Source organism: Lissotriton vulgaris, chromosome 2_1 (genome assembly GCF_964263255.1).
Source record: "Lissotriton vulgaris chromosome 2_1, aLisVul1.2, whole genome shotgun sequence".
NCBI classification, from domain to species: Eukaryota; Metazoa; Chordata; class Amphibia; order Caudata; family Salamandridae; genus Lissotriton; species Lissotriton vulgaris.
In genome coordinates, this window is record NC_141687.1 from 1750488807 (window position 1) to 1750512059 (window position 23253).

The following is a 23253-nucleotide window of genomic DNA, read 5'->3' on the forward strand; positions in this document are numbered from 1 at the left end:
ATTTTCTGGAATGACCTTGGTGCCTGGATAAACTATTACACTCCTGAATGTATGCTGCCTATATTTTATTAATATATAATACCAACACCTACCATTTCTTCTGCCTGGGCTATCTTCAGCACATTTTATTTAGATTTCTATAAAGAACAGGATACTTACTACAAACACATGAACATCCTTGCACTGTGTTGATATTTGTGCAATCCTGCTCTTTTGAGCACACTTCTTGCTGACTCTCTGTTTTCCACCAGAAAACTCACCATCTGCTAGCCCACTTTAGAACATCATACGTGCTTGTGTTACTTCAGCAACAAATCACTATGAACTGTAGGACTGGGTCGATATGAGCCATTCTACATGTACCCCTGGAGAGGAGTCTATCCCCTCTCTCTCCTTATTCAATATGTTCAGTTTCCCATGACTGACGCCCATCCTGCTGCCATGCATGTATAGTGGTGGAGTATGGCCTGTACGTAACGTGCATGGATTGTGTGTTAAAAAGCTGGTTGGTTCAATAGTAACCTCTAAGGACGGCCAAGTTGCCTTTGGGGTAGTGTATTTCTCATGTAACTTTCCTCAGAAGAACCCAGCAGCCCAAATCTGAGGGTTCAGTAATTTTACATTTATATCATGCCAAAATGATACTCTACTGGAGAGCAAAGTACTAATCAACACTGATTGTGCTGCTTGATAGCTCTGCCTGGAGAAAAGCTATTATTTACTCGTCCTTTCTAATCAGTCAACCTGCCAGTACACATTCTGGTAAACTCTGCAAAATCCATATTAGCTGCGACCCCAAATCTCCATTGAGATACAAATTCCTTTGACCAGTCAGTGGTGCTTGCCCTTACACTTGCTGAGCAGAGAAGGCATAGAAACGTGCATTTCTGGACCAATACGTCAAATGCATCTGTACTTCTGTTTCCCCAGAGTTTTGACAGAGGAACAAGACTCTAGGACTTATTGTTTTTCCAAGGTGAGGAAGAAGCTTAGGACTTGGTGTGGAGTAGGAGGATTGGGCTGCTGCGACAGGGCACTGGAAAAAGATAACGTGTACTGACTGATGAGAAGAGCAGCAGGTCCTCAACCTGAAAAGTAGAAGAATGTCCAGGACACTGAATTATGTGTGGAGATTAAGAAAGTGGGGCACACAGGAGATACGTGGCCCGGCTAGACAGACCTGAACCCAAGACAGCTACTTCACTAGACGAATGACCTCCATAACAAAATGCATGACACATATTGGGGTGAGCCTGCATCAAACTGGTCCGTGCTGTACACTCTCATACTTGGGTCGGTGGGTAGGAGGGCATGTTCTACCCATTTTGGACTTGCCGTGTATAGAAGTCAATTAGGAATTTTCATTCTCCCGATTTTTTATTTGAAATCTCCCATGTTCCTGCCCTAAAATGTTGGTATGTATGTATATGTCATTGCACCACCACTGCCGTTTAGAGAGATACTGCAGGTTTCCTGATAAGTCACATGTTTTTCCTCCACTTATAAACCCAACATCTACCCATCTATGGTCTATAGATTGATTTTGTCTCAGTTTTAAAACTGTGCTTCTGGAAGTTTTTCATTCTTTAGTTTTTCGACTCTGTATACTTTTGTGTACTAATTTTTCAAAAATCAATCAATATAAGATAAAACAAAAGTATACCAAGATAATCAAAAGTGCATGATAAACACTAAAATCAACAATTGGTTTTTTAACAGATAAATAGATGAGTTTGATTAAATTAATTGGGTTTCAAACTTTGAAATTCAAATTATCCCAAAGAGTGATCGCAAGTATCAACCTACCGTAAGTCATAGCCACCCTCAGTGAGTATACTATTAACTAGTAAGAATATTCACGCGCTCGCCCACCCAAAAGATTCTAGTCTTGCAACATTGTAACGATGGCAACGCATCTCTCCCCTCACCTCTTCCAACGGTCGCCATCTTGGCTTTGCCGTGTGTAGTCTAAAGAGAATGATTAGTACACGCCCCACTCATCTCTCATAGGAGACCGACGATTTTACCTTCAACATGGTCGCCGCCGAGACAACAAAGTATTACGGCGCTCTAGCCTATACGCCCATGACGCAGTAAAGTCTAAAACTGTGACTGAAAAGCGCAATAACCGATCAAGAGATTTGGCACATTCAAGGATGAGCTACATCCGAATTTCTAAGATTATAAACACGGCCATGTTTTAAAACTGAACACGTGTATCAGTTAACACAAGCTATACAAAAACAGCATCTTGTATATCCCAAACAAAAAGAGCTGTGCCTATTGTCTACAGATATTCTCGAATTGACATCCTTGAATTAAGCTTAAAATGCAATATACAACTTAGTGTCGAATAAATATATGAGCTCTTTAAGTTCATTTTTAAAACGTTTAAAAGCTCTTTACTCTTCCCTGTACTTAATACTTCGATAGTCCTTTGAAATCTTAGTCAGTATCGACAATAGTACTAATTGAAGATGGCGGCGACGTTTTTAAAATGCAACGAGGGCTCCCTCAAAGGCACGTAATATGGTGCGTCATTACGCAAACCGGTCCGGCTAATCTCGGGAAAACCCGTAGCCTTTGGTCTTTTGCGCTCGGGAAACAACCGGTTCGGGTAAATTCGTGAATTTCCGGCGAGTTGTGAACTTCGGCAGTTTCCGGTGGGAGTCGCAAGAAGGTCTTCGTTTGAGTTCGGTAGTTTCCGGTAGTAGCCTCTGTGTAGTTCGGTTAATTTCGGTGAGGGACGCTCGGGCCTCCTCGGCCAAACTCGGGCATGGAGGAGTCCGACTCGGCTGCGAAGGAGCTGGGTCTGGCGGAAGCAGCTGCCGTGAGAGCGGCGGAGGCGGTAACTGCAAGGGCAGGGCAAGAGGAGGAGCATTGTCCAGACCTGGAGTCCGAGGTCATGGGGGGTACTGCGCACCTGGACCTGGGCGCCGAACCCCACACTGACTGTTCTGAAGAAGCCTATGCAGGCGAGTGATATAGATTGAACACTATTGCACCTAAGTAGGTATAAAGCAATGACGTTACTAAACCTAAAAGGGAAGTCATATACCAGCAGTACCACACAACCACTAAGCACTGGCAAAGCCAGTAGGTCTAGCTAATGAGACCTTTTGTTTTTGGCAGTGATTTTTATAAATGCTGTACAACAACGCAGCTGCTTTGTAGCATGGCTAAAAAAAATGTAAAAAAGTTTTTTAAAAAAACTGTGACGTGGCTGTAGCGTCATATTCTACTTGCGCATCAACACAAATGCATGCGCCTATAAAATGAGGTAAGCATTTTTAATTTACCAGTCCGAAATGAATTAGAAATTAAAAGTTGTGCGAAATGCACTTTTTTGAGGATGCTCCATTGCACTTTTTTAATACAGTGCTAATCTTTTTCTTTGTGAATAAAAGATTAGGTTGGGGAGCGGGTGGGGGAAGAGGCAACAGGGAGGAAGGGCAGCAGAGAAGGACGAATGTGCGGAGAGAAGGACAAGCGACAAATATAAATGGGGTGAGCTGGGATGAGGCAGTACACGGACAGTGGAGGGAGGGCAGGGATAGGGAAGCACACAGGTAACTGAGAGTGGACGGGCATTGATGGAAAGCAAAGGGACAACCGAGGGTGATAGGGCGGGAATGGGAAAGCAAAAGGATAACATAAGCTAGGCAAGTAGGGATGAGGAAGCACACGCACAACAGTGGGATGGGGAAGCAATAAAAAAAAATGTAGTGCCTTAAAAAGTAAGAAGTGGAAGGGCACAGCGCTGGTGGCACCAGGTGTGACAATCATTCTCTGTGAACCCCCATGACCTCCTCCACAGATTCCAACAAATATCCAACAGTGCCCCTCCGCTCTCCATGGCCCCTCTTCCAAATACATTTCATTTGAGTTATACCACTATTTATACCTGTGTAGGGTGTCGGAGCTCCTTACAGCATATATAAACTATACAGAGACAATGAATCGTAAGTGTGTAAATCAGTCTATAGGAAATGTTACATAAAACAAGGAGGATTTCAAGGTATGGGGATCACGTCATCCACACTGGTAGGCTATAATTTTTTAAGAATGTTTGGTCTGAAGAAGCACACACTGGATTCCATACTACAGTGCTTGGCTTTAACAATAAGAATGTATTTCTGTCCAAACCAAGTGATTTTGTTTAAGCAACATTAGGATAATGAAAAACCAAGGGAAAACGTAACTTCTAACTGCGGATAGCACTGGATGAATTAGAGATCAATGGGCTTTGGAACAGCAAGATGGAAAAGTCCACTTTTAAAAAAGCTTGCAATAACAAAGCAAAAGCATTATCCTTCGTGGAGGATAAAAGGGGATTACTAAGACGCCGCCACGCATGGGTCATAATAAATTCTTACACACGGCTAAGACCACAACCCTATCTAGCAGCTCATTTCCGATTGTCTTTAAAAAGGAGATTCATGGCATACAGATTTGGAGATCTTTGTTCATTAGACTTGGCACCCTCCTGGAAAAACAAGCATCAAACAAAGACATGCCGTTTATGTGGCTATCATACTGAAACTCTGAGCCACTTGCTGTGTGTCTGTGAAACTGTGAAATCAGAAAGAAGGAAGCTGCTGAGAACAGTTTTTAATGATTTAAATATCCGCACCTGCAGACAGGCAGGACAAGTTGGCTGGGCGCCGCATCAAACATTTTAATATGCAGGGGGGTAAAATTTATGATAGCGGTAGAAAGCTTACTTATAAATATGGGCAAAGACTGAAGGCTTGGTGCCACAAAGGAAGTATGTGGAATTTTAAGAACTGAAAAAGTTTTAAATGAAATGTGTTTTATATGCTTTATGGTTTGTGAAAACCAAATATAGTTCTTTTTGACTGACTGACTGTAACTTCTAACCTATCCCATGCAGTTTGCATGCAGCTCTTTGGTGACAGTTCCTAGATGGTGTATTAGGATTGGAACTTATGAACTGCATGTGACAAAAGGATGCCTCTGACAAAAACAGTAACCTGCTGAGCTATCCAGATAAATATAGTTCTGTGATCTGCATGGTAAATTGTCTTTGCAGAAAGCATATTAACCCTTTGTGCTACCTTATCATGAATGGAAGCTGCCACAGGACAAAACTCTCTATCCAACAGGAATATTAATCACTGGCGTTATCTTGACATTTCTAATGTTGACTGAAACCTGCTTGACATACAAGGAACTCTGCAGCAGATACTTCTAAACCCATAAGGTATTTTCTTACACAGCACCCACCCAACTCAGCGCCAGGTGCTGCTGCACCACCCTAAAACCATACGAGGAAGGACACAGCATGGAGGGACTCACAGCAGAAGTGGAAATAAGGCACACGGAGGAAGTAAGGCCAACGGAAGCTTATGAATTAGAAGCAAGCACTAGTCAGTGACAATAATGCCCACCGTCTGTAATCAATGGGCAAGCTGTAAGTTACCTGTACGCCAGCCATGTCTCGCAATAGATAGCACATGCACTGTTAGGCATAGTTCGTGCAACGGTAGTGCCAAAGATCAATGATCGTAAACAACCAAAAGGGGCGACAAATAATGATTCTTATCAGCCATAAAAGCAAGACGGAAGGCTAACATCATAAAACAAATCTAATGAGGATTCCAGTTGTAAAACTGTGGAGTAGAAACAGTAGTGCAATGTTGTTTTTGTGCGGTGAAGCTATAGCATCCACTGCAACAAAAAAAATCTTCAAGTTGCAAAATGGGGTCATATCTGTTAAATATTTAGAAAGTATGAACTAACATCTAATAGTACCCAACTGGGGTGGAATGCTGATATAGTGGTCCTCTATGTAGAATATGACCTCAAACTTCTTGAGTCTTTTGGCACGTCACCCCTTCTGCATAAAACTCCCTGGACTCGAAGAAATCTTGCCCAGTCGGTTCTCTTCGAATCCGCAATATGCATCCATTCTGATTCAGTCTTAGTCATGTTAGCTCACTGGAAATTCGTGCAGGAATTCTTGATGGATGTTAGGACATCAGTAGTTATCATGTTAGCAATTATAAACAGTAACCAATTTAGAGAATTCTATTTTATAGCTGCACGGTTTTCAGATTGCCTTTGTATGACATTTCCATGTTTTAGTCTGCAAATGTGTGACTCTTGAGTGTCATTTCATTGACACAAAAAAGTGCGTATCCTCCATGCAGCTGTGATCATTTTGTTTATCCAGCTGCCAGAGCTTGAACTTTCATGGGCACACACATGACATTGTAATGCTATAAAAGTATCTTATTTAACCAGGGGCTAGATCTAAGAAGTATTTTTGCTTTTGCAAAAGGTCTGATTCACAGAATCGGGCCGTTTGTGACAGCTATAATGGTTTTTCTGATGAACAAATCCCAAATTGCAATTCGGTAACTTGTTACCGAATCGCAATTTGGGTTTTGTGATTCAGCATTTGGAAGGGGCGTGTTTAGGGCGTTGTTTCATAATACCGAATTGCAGTGTTAAGTACAAATGTTTTGCGACCAAAATATGTTTGCAAAACATTTGCAATGTACTGATATCTCAAAGTTGGTGATATCCCATTTGCAAACAGGAAAGGGGTCCCTTGGGGATCCCTCCACTTTGAGAGTAGTTGGAAAAATATTTTTTAAGAGCTGGCAGTGACCCTAGGGACCACGGTCTACTCGTAAAAAATTGAACTTCAAAGTTTCTTTTTTTCTTTTTAAACATATCCCCTTTTCCTTCAAGGGAAATGGACTCTGTTAAAAACAAAATAATAGCTATTTTTTTATAAGCAATCACAAACGATGACTTACCCCAGCAAACCACCATGCCTGTGATGGCAGAGAATCCCATTGGGTCACAAATTGTGACCTACCTTTTTATTATTCATGAGGCAGGTCTATTTGCAACCAACTATGAATCACTAATGAAACTCAAAAGAGTTTAACACATTAGGAATAGCGATTTCCTAATTGCAATTCACAATAAATATCAATTGGTTAATCGCTATTCCTGTTTTTCACATCTGGCCCTAGATTATTTATAGAATTCCCCCCCCCCCCCCCCCCCCCCGCACCAGTACAGTTAGGAGGAGGACAATCATTAACCTACATGTATTTTTAGGTCTGGCTTGAGAGTGCAACTGTCATTTACTTTGTGATCAACAAGAGATGGGCGTAGGCTCCACTTACATGTTGATCCTCCTGAGTTCAGGATTTGATTCGGCCGAATTTGCAGGCTTCCACTAAAAACGCTGCATCTATTGCACTTTTTGGCTTGTTTCAAAGTTTTCAATCAATGCAGCAGGACTGAGTTGGTTATTGTGGCAAGCCAGTGATCATGGATATAGGCCTGATCTGTTTTTATGAAATGTTATAAGTAAGGCACTAGGTCTGACTTCTTTATTGTGAAAAGCATTTGGTGACGTCAATAGGCAATTACATGCAATTTATTACACTATATTAAAGCGTACAGATAGGCGTTTTGTTGTATAGAATCCCACATATTAACAAGTTGGCAAGGGTTTTGATGTTAGCCACCAATTCTGACAAATCTAGGGATGGGGGCTTCACTGTGATGATTCTTGTTTGGATCTGTTGATAAGGGTTGTATATTATTTTTGAAGCTGTATATTTCTACATATTAGTAATTTTATAACTGTATGCTTGATAGTTTCCAGTTTATGTGCACTTGAATAGGCTGGTGTTGGGCAAAGCCAATGTTAAAGGCTTGATCAGTTTATTGTGAAAACCATGCCATATTTCATAGATTTGGTATGTTTATAATGAAACGTTATGACACAGCCAGTGTGACTGCCCTACATATTGTAAATAGCATGAGTTAAAGACAATAGGCTCCTTAGGATGGATCATTATTACATCATGCTAAAGCCAGTAGGTTACTACTTTCTTACATGGAATTTCACAGATTACTGTTATAGGCAAGTATTTTGGCATTGGTGATCCACCCGAACAAATCGTGCGGTAGAACATTTGCACCACAATATTCCTTATTAGACTTTCTAATTAGAGATAGTATTTTGCTTTTCCAACTTTAATTTTGTATATAATCGCACTATTATGACTGTATGTTGGATGGTTATGGGTTTAAATTGGTTAAGGTGACGAGCCAATGATGAAGGCTATATGCCTGATTGTTTACTATGAAAAGTTATGATAAAGATTGTAGGCCTGATATATTGATTGTGAAAAGCATATGTTACAGTTTCATTTAAGGGTGGGTTGTTATTACTCTGAAATAAAGCCTACAGATCGTTTTATCCTCACATGGATTATCAATGATTACCTTAATAAGTGAGGGTTTTGGTGTTGGTCACCACCTCTGAGAATCAGTGAGTTTAGAAGGTTTGAGAATCCTCTAGTTAGGAGAGATACTATCTTGCTTTGCCAACTGTAATATTGTATAGATTTGCAAATTTATGACTGTGTGCCTGATGGTTGCCTTGTGGGAAAGCTTATGTTCAATACACCAAGCCTGAGTTGATTATGTTGACAAGACCATGATAAAGAGCTGTAGACCTTATTGGTGGTCAGGAAAATGTTATGCTAATGCCATAGGCCCAGGCTGCTTATTATGACATGTTATTCAGAGGCAGTAGACCTGGCTTGTTTATTGTGAAAAGCATATGGTAAAACCAATAGGCCACTAACCCCTTAGCTGGTGCCCCCTCCCCCCCCTTGCTAACATCTTTTTTTGTGTGTGCTATTTTGGGTAATTTTAAATTAGGGAGGTATAAACATTTTTTAAGGTGTCCATGCCAAATTTGCATCCTTTTTTACCCAACACCCAGGAAATTCTAAAGCTACCCAGAATATATGGATTCCCTTGGAGGGGACCGAGAAAATAGGCAAAGTACAGCAACATCTTGAGTTGTCTCATTATGTTAGAGGCCTTAGAAACTTCTTTGGTTCCATGTAATCTTGCAGATTGTCATCGTTGGCAAGGGATATGATGGGGATCACCACATCTGAAAAGCCCTGAGAGTAGAATTTCACTAAGATAATGTTTACAAATACATGCCTGATGCTTTCCAGCTTTTGGACAATTTTGTAGGTCTGGTTTATGTATAGTGTCAATCCAGTGGTATATGGTAGAGCCTTATCAGTTCACTGGGAAAAGTTATGTCAGATTCCTTGGATGTGATCTGTTTATAATGAAAAGCAAGTAGGCCTTTCCTATTGTAAATGTATGTCTTAATAGCAAACAGCTTTTAAAGGTGAATTGTTATTACACTTTGTTAAAGCCTGTAGTCAAGCATTTAATTACTTCAAATTTTACAGATTAAGTTAGTAATCAAAATAGTTTGGTGCTGGTGACCCACCTGAACAAACAGTGATAGACAATTCGCACTATAGTAATTATTATGCTCTATTTGATGGTATTTTACATTATTTGACAATTGTGTGTGTGTGTATATATATATATATATATATATATATATATATATATATATATATCACAATATATCTAATGGTTCCCTTGTCACAGTAAGTTTGAGTTGTTTATGGTGAAAATTCCAATAATAAAGGTTAAAGGCTTGATTGATCTTATTGAAAAATTACAATAAAGGCAGTAGGCCTGATATTTTGATTGTGAAAAGCATATCTTAAAGTTAAAAGGCATTTAAGGGTGATTGCTATTACTCTGTATTGAAATCTACAGATAGGTAGTTTGTTGTTGGAGTCTCACAGATTACCATAATAGGCAGGCATTTTGGTGCTGGATACCCTTTCTGACAAACCATGAGTATAGAAGATTTGTCCTGTCAGAATCCTTGTTAGGTTCTTTTAGGATGGATATTATTTTGCTTTGCCAACTGTAATTTTGTATTGTTCATACTTTTCTGAGTGTATGCTTGATGGTTGGCTTGTGTTAAAGCCTATGCTCAGTACAGGAGGCCTCAGATGGTTATGGTGATATGTCTTTGATAACAGCTGCAAGCCTGGTTGGTTCACTTAGAACAAATATTTCTGTTGCTATAGGCCTGATCTGTTTATTATGAAATGTTATGATAAACATATTAGGCTTTCCATATTGGTTGTGAAAAGCGTGTGCTCAAATCAATAAGCATGTAAGGGTGGATTGTTATTTCTCTGTGTTTTTGTTATATGAAATAGATTACCTCTGTAGAGAATTATTATGGTGTGGGTTACTTCCTCAGACAAAAGCCAGGGGAGCAGATTTATTTGCACAGTAATCATTTTTGCTAGAATCTCTTCTTCGAGGTCCGCCAGAATCTTCTGATAAAAAAAATTAAAATAAAATGTTTGTCCTTATACTACCATTGTTTGCAAAATCAAGCCCTATATCTGATCTGTACCACCCCAGGCTTTTTACAATTAAACATATAGACCTGCGATCCAGTCTTCTTGATATTTTGTTCCCATTCAAATAATCTTCCCATATCTAAGTACTTATTCCACCCTCAATTCCCATGTCCATTTTGCAAATAGTTTTAACCGCTTGATGCCATTGAAAACCATTTTGTGGTGCAGGATCTATCCATCTCTTGCAAATCTCTCCTCTAGCAAGGAGAATCAGATAGAAAAGTTGTGCCCTCCTGTTTGCCGATGAAGGAAAAGTCGGCTGATCTTCCTGCCCTATCAGAATCAATGTTAGGCTCATTCTAATATTGGTCTGCAGAATTTCATTCATTACTTTTCCGACCATATGCCAATACTCCTGTAGTTGGGGGTATTCGAAAAATATATGCCTATCATCCGCTCTTAACATACCCCATCTATGGCATCTTGGGGCTGCAGTAATTACAAATGTTGCCAATTTCTGGGGGAGGGGGGTCCAATAGAGCCGATTAATTGTGAAGTAGTGGTTTCTCTTCAGCTTCAGGTTTGCTGGTTTGACCACCTTATAGAGTAGTTTGAGTGAAAGTTGCCACATTTTCTGCGGCTCCGTCATCTGAATTATACCATTCCAGATCTCATATGATGCTTTTAGCTTCTTATCTTCCACGGATACCAACGTCCACTACCAGTCACGGACTTCCTTACTCCTAGGTGTCTCATTCTGCAGTTTCTTTTCAAAATCCCAGACTCTGCCGATCTCCCTTCTGTTTGCTTTCACCCAAGATAGCACCTGCAAGTATTTGAACCGTGAGAGGGAACCACCTAGGGATTCTAGCCATATTGCTTCCTCTCTAATTCACCCTCTTTCATTCCTAACTTATACACACTCTCTCGCAGTTCTGAGAACTTTTTTTGTTTTCTTAACCCACTGCTCCCCACCCGTGCCCATTCTCCCCAACCACCATCTCCCCCTACCCCCATGGCCAACCCCGGGGAACCCTCCCTATCTTTTTAGGCATGACAATGCCTATTGGATGCACCATTAGGAAATATAAACTGATTCAAGATATATAGGAGAGCCAAGAGCTCTAACTGTCATATATCTCCATGTCGGTCACTTAGCAATATCTCTCTTCTTTTTTATCGTATCGATTAATGGCTCAACATCTTTAACAGCACAATAATTATACCTTCAGTTGTCCCACATGATGCGCAGCATTGCAGGGAATTTTAATTAAACCTTGGCTCCCAACTCCCTTAACTCCTGCATCTTATTTCCTAGCTCCCATTGCCTCTGTTCTGTAGATGTACATAGATCAGACCTGACTAGCAATGAGTAGTCATCCACTAAGTATGGCCAGTTTTTCAGGGCACTACTGAGAATCTCCTCTTTGATGGTATAGGGGAGGAAATTTACAACAATCTTCCTGGGTTTGACCCTTTGCGGGTTGCGACTAAAGGGCTGTCTATGAGCTCTTTGGATTTCATAGTCAAGATTTATCCCTTTCTTGTCTTTTAAGACCGTGTTCTGTAGCAGCTTGATGATGAAAGCCTTCATATCCGACCCCTCCTCAGCCTCTGGAATGTTAAAATTCTCAGATTATTCCTTCGAGAGTTGTTTTCCAATCTCTCAAGATCTTCTTTTAAGGATTGATCTTTGTCTAGTTAACTTACAGAGATCAGATGTGTTCTTTGTCACACCATGCTTAACCATAACCACCTCTTCCTCTAACTTCTTTGTATGAAGGGTAACTTCGTCTAGTTTTTACGTTAACTCCAAGCAAGAGGCTTTAATGCCTATTTGGTTTGCTTCTGAAACTTCGAAGCTTTGCTTGATTTCGCTTTTTAAGCCCAGTAAAATGCCTGGGGCATGTCAGAATTTACCATAGCCATACTGCTCTGACTATATCCAGTCCCAGTTAGTTCAATTTGCTCAGCTTGTTCGGAGGCTCCTGGATCATCTATTAGTGCCAACACAGCAAACCTATTGTTGACAGGAGTTACAAGAGCTTCTTCTTGAGGTGCATGAAAGTACAGCAAAACAGATTCTGGTTCAGTTTCGGGGATCCGCCACCATAATTGGTGCCTTTATTTATAGTTGTTTGAATTCCCTTACCATTCTCACAACTGCTAAGGTTATATGCTCCCAAGTTTGTGCCTGTACCTCTGTCTTTCTGCATACTTGGTAGTATGCGAAAAAAATGATTTTAATGAGGGAGTGATTATAATTTTAGTGTACTAATTTGTTATCTTTTTATTTTTATTCCCACTATCTTCTCCTGGTGGTTTAACAGCTCCCCTTCTCTAAAGACTCACTCCACCTTGCTGACCCCGCCTTCCCTTTACAGTAATTTTGGCTCCTTGTGCTGGCGCTAGAGGCGGTTCTGATGAGATATAAATACAATTTGTCTTACCTCCTCCAGTATTCCTGGTACTTAAAGTATACCTGGAGGGTTTGTCTCCAGACTCACCTTCCGCGGCAGTAGCTGTCTCCATATGCGAGAGATGCCTCACTCTCTTACTGAACTCTCCCCTCCTCCATGCTCCTAGTGCGTTGTTTCGACCTCGAGCCGTCACCTCAGTTTCCACAGGGAGCTGCTAGTAGGCACAACTTGTTCTGCCTCTGCCCCAGTCCTAACGCCGGATCCCAGGAACGCCGGAGCTCTGCCGCTGCTTCGATTGCGTCCCCGGGGATCTGCAATCGACTTCTTGGCCCCCAGAAGACCCACCTGAGGGGGCCCGTGTCTCTGCCATCTTCATGCAGTACAGTAGGGTACGTTACCTCGCGTAGCTCCCTTGACAGCTCTCCTTACTTTTCCCTGACGGGGTCCGCAGCCGTGATCGCCTAGCTCACGGCCACCATGTTCCCCGCTAATTTAGTTAGATGCTTCTGATAAAAAAAGATATCATTTATATGTACAGAGAGGGCCTAGGGGTCCACTCTGTTCGGCCATTTGTCTGTCTGAGTGTCATTTACACTCTGCTTCCATCCATGTCAGTGAACTGCATGGGATAATAGTTCAGTCCACATCAATCATTGTGGGTGATTCGAGCGCTATATAAAAGAGCCTAACATAACATAACATAACAAAATAAAAGCGTGACACAGAGGCCCTACCAGTTCTTTCTACTCATTCGTAGCTCCTAATAATTTAGCTAAATATTACCCGTTTTAAGGTCTGAGGGACTCTTAAGTAAATCACATATTAGAAGCACTAATAGTTCACCGTAGACTGTTCTGTCGCTCACAATTCCTATATCTCATTGTTCATCAAGGCAGTCTGATTGCAAAAATATATATTAGAACATTTCATTATATGTTGTACTAGTAGCCCGTCCCGACGTTGTCCGGGGATGAAATGTTATGTGTGTAATGTTTGTAATGGTAAATTCTAAATTATTGTAAAATTTCACGGGATACAGCATTTTTTGTCTCATTTGAATGTGGGCTTAGAATAAATTGATTTTGCACATTGCCGGACCTGGAGAGTGCTACATATAACTGTCCATGAGTGAAGCAGTTTTCTCTTAAGTCTACGCCTATGACTTTGTATGTTTGAACTTTTGTTACGTTTATTTTTGCCATGTTGAGCATGCAGTGTTTTTATCATCATTTTTGATATGCGGCTTGGTATCTGGGCCGTATTTGCAGCTCTTTGGCTGTGTGTGCGTCCTCAGGTTTAAGTATTGGCCGGCGTGATTGTGTGCTTGTGAGCGCTGCTTTGAGTCCCAGCGCACGCGTTGTGTTTGACATATGTGGCTTGTTAGCTGGGCCGTATTTGCATCTCTTTGATTGTGTGTGCGTTCGCAGGTTTAAGTGTTTTCCGGCGTGATTCTGTGCTTGTGAGGGCTGTTTTGAGTCCCAGCGCGCGCGTTGTCTTTTACGTTAAGGTGTGTAATTTGAGAGTGCACAGCGTTATCCTGTGTTTGCGAGGGCTGTTTTGAGGCCCCGTGTGAGCCCCGGTGTAAAAGTAAATTGTGAAGTGTGTTTGATGGTCTGTATGTCAGGCTGCCTTTAGTTCTCGCTAGAGCCGTTTGTAGTGTGAAACTCGCGGTCAGTGAATGTCGCGCTTCTGCGCCCCTTTATTTTTTTTTCTTCATGCAGCCACTTGTCAGAAATGTAACGTAAGTAAATGAGTGAATGTGAATTTAGTTATTCAAAAATTGGCGTTTGTATGTGAAGGATCGGTCAATGCGGCGCAGCTTCTTTGTAGAGGTACATGTGAGAAGTGATCCGAACCGCATCGGTGAAAGACGCGCCTTTTTTTTCTCGTAATTGTAGCGCATCCCCCTGTGAGTAAGCTGACGCCCACAAAGTTAACGGCGCACAAAGTTATTGGCGCACTATATATGAGTAATGTGTCATCATGAGAAGGCAAGGTGGATCGTGAATGTGCGCGCACATTGCTTGCGTCAGCCACACCCCTTTTTATTGTAATTGTGTTTTATCCCCGGTTGACATCGATAAGGCTTATGCCCACAAAGGTTGGTTCTCAACATATATTATTAACGCCGCCTGAATGGCAATGTGGGTGAATGCGGCGCACCTTGTGGCTTCTATACGGACGTGTGAGAAGTGATTACAACTCGTGAATGGAAATGCGCGCTACTGAATGACGCAGCCATTTTTTTGTTATTAAATTTGTGGCACGCCCCTCTGAGAACGCTGTTGTGGTACGCCCCTCTGAGTGTGTACTTTGACATGCCCACGCCCCTCTGAGAACGTTTACGCCCATAAAGTATAATGTGTGTACTTTGACACGCCCATGACCACTCCCCAGTCACACCCACGGCCCTCTGAATGTGTAGTTTGATACGCCCACGCCCCTCTGACAACGGTTACGACCACAAAGTAATGTGTGTAGTTTGACACGCCCACGACCATGCCCCCGACACGCCCACGCCCACAAGGGACTACTTTACCCCTAAGGTTCTTTGACGTTTCTAATGTAAATGGTGGCCACCTGGATAGCCTATGTCCATCTGCTGCAACTCCCCTTTACAATGCTGTATTGGGTGTTGTGATTGGTGCTGTACTTCTTGAGTTTACCTGCCTCAAAGGTTTCAGCTCTTCTCTTTATAATAGTAGTATAGAAGATATATATAAAATGGGGGTAACATTTCAGAAAAAATCTACTTGCGGCAGAAAACAAATAAGCGATCATTTTACCACATGTTTAGTGCTGTAGATTTATGGGTGTTTCATCTATGCATTTAGCATGCATCCAAATGAATTGGGGAAACTAGATGGTAGTTTCCAGCTCTCTGTCATCTTTACCTTATTTGGTATCCCTGTACTCAGGGGTGTGGAATTTTATAAAATATCTTCTTGTCCAAAGGACAAAATGTTTAAGAAATCTTCTTGTCCTGTAAAAAAATCAACTTGTCCCATTTGGTACCAAACAATGAAGTTTCAATGTATAACCGCATTCTCGTGTAAGAGCTTGGATAGCAGCCTTTCTGATTATGCCAGGGCTCATTTTACTATATTATTAGAGACAACGATCCCTAACATGGGAAATATAAGAACATATCCACAAAACTGCAATCAGCGTTTGGTGTTCTATTGTCCCAATGGAACTTTTTTTCATGTATTTACTTCCATACTAATATAATGAAGAGAGAGAACCCAAACCTTTGAGGCGGGTAATCTCAGGAACCACAGTGCCAATCAAAACACCCAATACAGCATTGGAAATGTCAGGGTAGGCAGATGGACATAGGGTATATACCAGCAAAACTTATACTTTAGAAGGGCAAAGTATGTTGTTTGACAAAGTAGTACCTTGGAAGTAGCCCCCTCATTTTTTTTTAAAGTAGTTTTACGTTGATTTGCCTTTATTTTGTTTTTAAAATATTGACATGCACCAAAGCTGATGTATTAAATGATTCCTTAGTGCAATGGTAGTTAATGTTTTCAAACTCTACATTGTAGCTTTCTGCACACTACAACCATTTTTAAGTTGCAAATATTTTGCTCTCTTAATCCCTTTTTCAAGGAGCACATTGTTTGGGGTACATTGTCCGTTTTCAAAATAAAATCTCCAATATTGCTTCCATTCTTCTTTATACACTTGCACATTATAAAGGAGTCTTCTGGAAGCTATACACATAGCCACAACTTGTAAATGTTGCAGACAATGCACACTTGCTTTTATTGGATCCCCTGTCAGTAATGCAAGCTGAGATTCCTGCTGACTGTGTTTGAATATATCTGACTTGAATTCTCTGCTCGACCTAACTTTAATGCAATTGACCCATGAACATGTTACACAACTTTGTTTTAAACATTAGCATCCCGACAAGCCGAATAAACTGTGGGCGACCATACATCTAGCAAGCAAATGCAAATTAGTCACTATATTATTTCCCTGAGAAACTACCAATTTGTTTCAGAGTCGATGGGGGGATTTGAGGAAGCCAGCAAGAAAAATGCATCCGTTAGAAAACCCCGAAGACAGGCCATTGAAAAAATATTAAGGTACCATGGTTACAGCAGGCACTGACTTGTCATTGAAGATGTTAAGAAGAAAGGTCATGCCTTCCACAGCAATTTACTTAGTTGCCTCTCCAAGTCATACCATGCAGACTTCATGCAAAGTAAAGCTCAAACTCCACACAGCTAATGTTCTGCAGAGCTCCTGCACAACCCACGGGCATGACACAACTCATCTCTAGAACAACTTGTATCCTCTGTAGTGCAGCTCATACACTTTACACCTTCTATTTAACAATTCCCTCATGCACTATCCCTTACCCTTACATGAATGATGCACAGCACTGTTCATACCTATTTTACAGCTCATGTCCTGCACAGGTCACTGTAAAGATAATATGCAGTGTAGCTCAGGTACCATGTGGATCACATGTAAGACATAATTGAGCCTTGCATTACCATTGTTCCTAGCATCTTCAGTATAGTGCACAAATCAAGGTATGCACAGCCCATGCTTGCACAGCTTATTCCATTTTGACAGGTAGTATCCTCTACGTGCTGAGAGATGCGAAGATGGGGTTCTTATTAAAAAAAGGAGATTATGGTGTGTGATTTAGTCATACTCTGCTACTAAGTAAAAGGAACAGCCCTTTGATGGTTTTATTCAAGGGAGTAGCCAGAAAGTTAAAATACCCCCCACTTTGACCAATGATCTGACAGCACCAAGTAAGCGATGTAAGTGAGATCATACCTCCTTAAAACTCCTTTGTCACTTCCATCCAAGCATCTGTCTGCTCATGTCCACCATTTCACCTTTACATTCAGTCATTCATTCTATCATTCATTCTTTCTTCCCATTCAATCCATCAGCCATTCCATACATCTACCCATCTGTTCACCCATCCACTATCTATGCACGCACCCAGCCACTATCTATGCACGCATCCATCCACCCATGCATCCATCATTTGACTTACCCTTCAAACAATAACGCCTTTCACCATCAATTGTTCCTTTTGCCATTCATTTATTCATCCATCCTCTCAGATTTTAATTTACTTTGCCATACATTCATCCTCTCAGATTTTCATTTACTTTTCTATACACCCATCCTTTCAGATTTTATATTACTAGAAATCCTTTTATCCATTCCAATTTTTATTTACTCTGCCATCATTTTATCCACTGATCGATCCATCCATCCATCGTTTCACACACCCATCCACCCTTTCACCCACTCATTCATCCTTTCACCCAACCATCCATTCATCCTTTTATCCACTCGTCCATCCATCCTTTCATCCACCCATACATTCACCCACTCATCTATCCTTTGCCCCTCTTCCAACCTTCTCTCCCTTTTCTAGCAACCCATCTTCTATTTTCTTTTAGTTAATCATCTCTTATCTGCCAAGTTGTAGATGAGAGGCCCATAAAAAACTCACCTCTGCTGTAGCTGCTATAGGGAGGGGTTCACTATGCCCCAGGTTTTATCGGAGGGGTGGGCCTTAATCAGTAGATTCTAGCTTTAGAACCGCACGAGCTTTCACTTCAATAAAACATTAAAAAGTGTTGTCAAAATCCTATAAAATAATGCACCCTTGGTCACAAACACACGCACAAATAGGGTTAGAGTGGTATTTTATCAGAGTTCAGTCCACTAGGTAAGAGAGGCAGCAACAGCGTGTTAAAAATATAAATGCTTAAGTTGCATTTGTAAAGATGAATTTTCCATAAACTTAATGTTAGAATATTGTGCAAGGCCCTACATCAAAAAGTGGATTTTGACAACACTGTTTTGATGTGGGGCTGGGCACAATATTTTGTTGCCCGTCATAGTTTACAGAAAATTCAACTTTTACAAATGCAACTTTATCATTTATATGTTACTACGCTTTTGCGGCCTCTTACCTTGTGGGCTGAGAATGATCTGATAATAGCTCCGATCACATTAATAGCCACAGTGTTGGGGAGCAGCCGTGATCTCGGCAGCTGGTGGTGATAGGCCGTGTGCTTTACACCAAAGGCACAAGGGCAATGACCTCTGAATGATGGGGCCACGAGGCAGGTTTTGGGGAGTGCACAGACTTGGAAACACAGGATTATTGGGAAATTAAGTACTTGTGCATTCTGCTTACAAGCAACGGTGACTGGCCTAAATGCTTTCAGCGTGCAGTTGTGAGTTACAGCCTGCACTCTGAATGAAACCGTGTAAGCAGAGAGGTTTTTTTTTTCCTTTTCCAAAAGCGTATGGCAGGCCTACCCCGCAACGTTCAAAGAGATGTCAGTGCGTGTCTTGCGCTGTGCGCAGAAAGGAGGGAAGCACTTCTGGGTATTGTCAGTGAATCTGAATCAAAGGATTATTAAATCGTAGAAAGGTATACCAATAAACGCAGCACGCATTTGGAAGCAGGTTAGAAGGATTTCGCAAGTTCTTTTCTGGGAAAGGTTTCTGCTGCAGGAAGTGGAGCCTACTTGTCCGACGGACAATAAAAACATAATTACTTGTTGTCCCTGTCAGCAAACAATATGTCCTGGGCGTCGGGCGATATGAATTCCCCACCCCTGCTGTACTCATAAAAGAAACTGGGAAGGATCCTAGGCTGATCCAGAATTTCTGTTTCTGAAATGAGTTCGGCAGCAGATTTCATATATAATTTAAAAGGAGGCCTTCTTCCCATCTGTTTTTCGTTTTCTTGAATGAGTGATAGCTATGTTGGTTTCTTCTTCTCTTAATGGCTCGTTCAGAGAGTCGGTTTTTAGTAACCATTTCAGTTGCCACTTTAACAGATAATCTTTAATGATAAATGTGGGCACATCTGAGAGATCTTTGGAAAACCTCCTACTCAATGAACATACTATTGTAATTCCTTCAGTTGTCCCATTGAATAATTTAAAAACTAGAGACCGAATATTGCTCTGTTTAATGAAGTAGTTGGCAACACTTCACTCTCCTTTATTTGTAACAAAAATTCAATTGTTTCTCTTCTGTGGTACATGTAGCTCAAACATGTAGAGTTTTGCTACATTTATATTTTGATTCCTGAAGTTTGACAGCCAGAAGCAGCCTTTGAAGCTATGTGAATTGGTTCCAAAGTTAATACTTATTTCTTCAAATACTTTAAACATTTTATGCTCAAAATTCACTTTTTTATTGTTTATTAATCATCTCTTTGATATCTCTCTTAAGGGAATCCCAGCAACTGATTTTTGAGGTAGTGTCCGAATCACTTAGATGAAGAAACCATCTATAGCTTTGTACAACTCCAATTCAGGGTTTGTAACCAGCCAGAGTTCTGGTGCCACTGTGTGTTTTTAAGACCTGTGGATTAGTGATCTACATTTTATAGACATTGATTGCTTGATCATAGAAGCTAATTGTAACAGATGTACCTCTGGATTGAAGCGATGCTAAACAAGTCCACCTCTTGGTCGTCTCAATTCAGAATTGCTAATAAAGCACAGAATATTGATCAGATCAAGGGAGGGAAGGAAAGGAAGGGAACAGCGGAGAGGTAGACCTAAGGACAAGACATAACACCATGAATACACAATCCCTTATTCTCTTACTTATTACCAAGGCTTTGATTACTGAGAAACTTTTATGAACACAATACCTGTAACAACAAGCATTTGCAATGCAATAGGTCTCGTAGTATCTAAGTTAGAGTTTTTGGTATTGCCTGGCATTGTTTTAGTATACTATATTTTGTCAATGATTCCTTTTGTAGAGGAGGATGTTCATCCACAGTAGTAAAGATGAATGTTCCACACACTTCCATACAACAATAACCCAAGCAAGAAGAGAACTTGCTCAAAGTTAACTGTTATTAAAAAGTGTGGGGGGAATTTTTCCAGGGAGTATACCACTCTCCCCCAGCAAGGATGATGTAGTTGCATTTTGATGGCAGGAGGTGGTTGGGAATAAATGTACAACTACTAACTTTTAGTAATTTACAGGACTGATACATACGTTTTCAACACGGCATTCCACCTACCTCACTAGGTGTGAGTTACGGCTTTAAGCTAGCAGTCAAGTTGAGAATTATTGGGTAGAGAAGGGAACTTGGGTCAAACTATTAAGGATATCTCCGAGGCAGCAGGTACACAATTTCAGTTCTTGTATTAAACTGTTGACAGAGCAAGACTGAGGTACAAGAGCAGGTAATGACAAGCTACTATCAGTTATAGAGCTAAACACAAAGTGACATGGTAACTTCCATTTCCAGCTGATAAAGTGAAGAAAGAGTGTAGCGAGAAACAAATAACACACAACTAAAACAATACCTTCAATACACATACTTTGTTTAACTTGTAAACTTTGGATGGAGTCTAGCAGGTGTTTGTATAATAGTACAATACAAGAGAGATATGTAGTAGCATTCTACTTGTAAACTTTAGATGGAGGTAGCATATTAACAAATACATATAGAATCTGTACTATTTGAGAAATACAATGTTGATACATTAACAGCAATTGGGAGTGATGTATTGCCAGGGCAAGAAGGGGTGAGGCACAGAAAGGCACTGGGGAAGGAGGTGCTGGGAATGGAGCAAGATTACTGAAAAGAGCTGGATTTATAACGATGGCCATGACAGGGGCTAGGAAAAGAAATACTGGGACTGAAATTGGAAATAGCACAGGATTAGGTAAGGAGCAAAATGGAATGCGAAGGCAAAATAGTATTCTAGAATGCTATAAACATTGTGCATTAGGATGCTGAGTAGACGGGGCATGGTTACTAACTAAACAGTTAAGCAAGCTAGGTGTTGTGGGTGAAAGTCCCTTTTCTGCTAGTTAGGGATCGTCTAAACTTAATGTTGTATACTGCAGTAAGAGATCTAGTATTTTGTCAATGATTCCTTTTGTAGAGGAGGATGTTTATCCACAGTAGTAAAGATGAAGGCCCCACACACTTCCATACAACAATAACCCAAGCAAGAAGAGATAACTTGCTGAAAGTTAGCTGTTATTAAAAAGTGTGGGGGGAATTTTTCCAGGGAGTATACCACTCTCCCCCAGCAAAGGATGATGTAGTTGCTCTTTGATGGCAGGAGGTGCATGGGAATAAATGTACAACAATACTAACCTTTTAGTAATTTACAGGACTGATACATAAGTTTTCAACATAGCATTCCACTTACCTCACCAGGTGTGAGTTACAACTTTAAGCTAGCAGTCAAATTGAGAACTATTATGTAGAGAAGGGAACTTGGGTCAAATTATTAAGGATATCTCCGAGGCAGCAGGTACACAATTGCAGTCCTGCTATTAAACTGTTGACAGAGCAAGAGTGAGGTACAAGAGCAGCTATTGACAAGTTAGTATCAATTATAGAGCTAAACACAAAGTTACATGGTAACTTCTATTTCCAGCTCATAAAGTGAAGACAGAGTGTAGTGAGAAGCAAATAACAACCAACTAAAACAATACCTTCAATACACATACTTCGATTAACTTGTAAATTTTTGAGGGAGTCTAGCAGGTGTTTATATAATAGTACAATACAAGAGAGATATGTAGTAGCATTCTACTTGTAAACTTAAGATGGAGGTAGCATATAAACAAATACATACAGAATCTGTACTATTTGAGAAATACAATGTTGATACATTAACAGCAATTGGGAGTGAAGTATTGCCAGGGCAAGAAGGCGTGAGGCACAGAAAGGCACTGGGGAAGGAGGTGCTGGGAATGGAGCAAGATTACCGAAAAGAGCTGGAAGTATAACAATGGCCATGACAGGGGCTAGTAAAAGAAATACTGGGACTCAAATTGCAAATAGCACAGGATTAGGAAAGGAGCACAATGGGAATGCGAAGGCAAAATAGTATTTTAGAATGCTATAAACATTATGCATTAGGATGCTGAGTAGAGGGGGCATGGTTACTAACTAAATCGGTAAGCAAGCTAGGTGTTGTGGGTGAAACTCCCTTTCTGCTAGTTAGGGATCGTCTAAAAATAATGTTCTATACTGCAGTAATAGATCTAGTGTATGTTACAGAAGATTGTGGGGTACAATAACAAATGCAGAAAGGAGCATTGTATGCAGTATCTAGTCATATAAGGTGCACACTTATGAAAGTGGTTAGATCTGACCTGTGTTAACATGTTTACTGTTTGAATTGAGTCACTATGCAGCTTGTTAGTGATAAGCTATATAGTAGTGTAAGTAGTCAATTGTAGTCTGAATCACTACTTGTTTAGAAAATACATTTATAATTGTAAATATTGATATGAACATATTTGATATAAACTTTATTTTTTTGTTAAGTTTTTTTATTAATTGTAAATGGAGAACATGTAAATTTACTAAAAACATGCAAGTTCCTTGAAACTTAGTAGTGAACTTTACAGTTGTATATGTTACACTTAGTAAATGGAAGCAAATCAAATACTATAAAGTGTATACAAAGAATACTTAAGATTTGTACAGTAACTCCACACAGTAATTCTAATAAAAGCATCTCAAACAGTGATTAGCAATTGAAAGCAATTTTGTAATATAATTTTTGTTA

At 40.5% G+C, this 23253-nt stretch overlaps 2 protein-coding genes across 4 annotated transcripts in view; one reads left to right on the forward strand and one right to left on the reverse strand.

The window, feature by feature from the left end:
- Positions 1 to 1979, reverse strand: part of TMEM80 (transmembrane protein 80) — a 137512-nt gene extending 135533 nt beyond the window's left edge. The window contains exon 1 of one of the 3 annotated variants that reach the window (XM_086957769.1): positions 1910 to 1979. Coding sequence is in view for 2 of the 3 variants with exons in the window: in XM_086957767.1 (XP_086813893.1) it covers positions 1929 to 1947 (19 nt within the window). In the remaining variant the exon portion in view is untranslated. Of the gene's footprint in view, positions 1 to 1806; positions 1890 to 1909 lie in introns of those variants that run through there. The other 2 variants (XM_086957767.1, XM_086957768.1) reach the window with 2 other exon arrangements.
- Positions 1980 to 2544: 565 nt separating this feature from the next.
- Positions 2545 to 23253, forward strand: part of DEAF1 (DEAF1 transcription factor) — a 420279-nt gene continuing 399570 nt past the window's right edge. Inside the window, exon 1 of the mRNA XM_086957772.1 lies at positions 2545 to 2975. Within this exon, the coding sequence (XP_086813898.1) occupies positions 2777 to 2975 (199 nt within the window). The 5' untranslated portion in view covers positions 2545 to 2776. The remainder of the gene's footprint in view (positions 2976 to 23253) is intronic.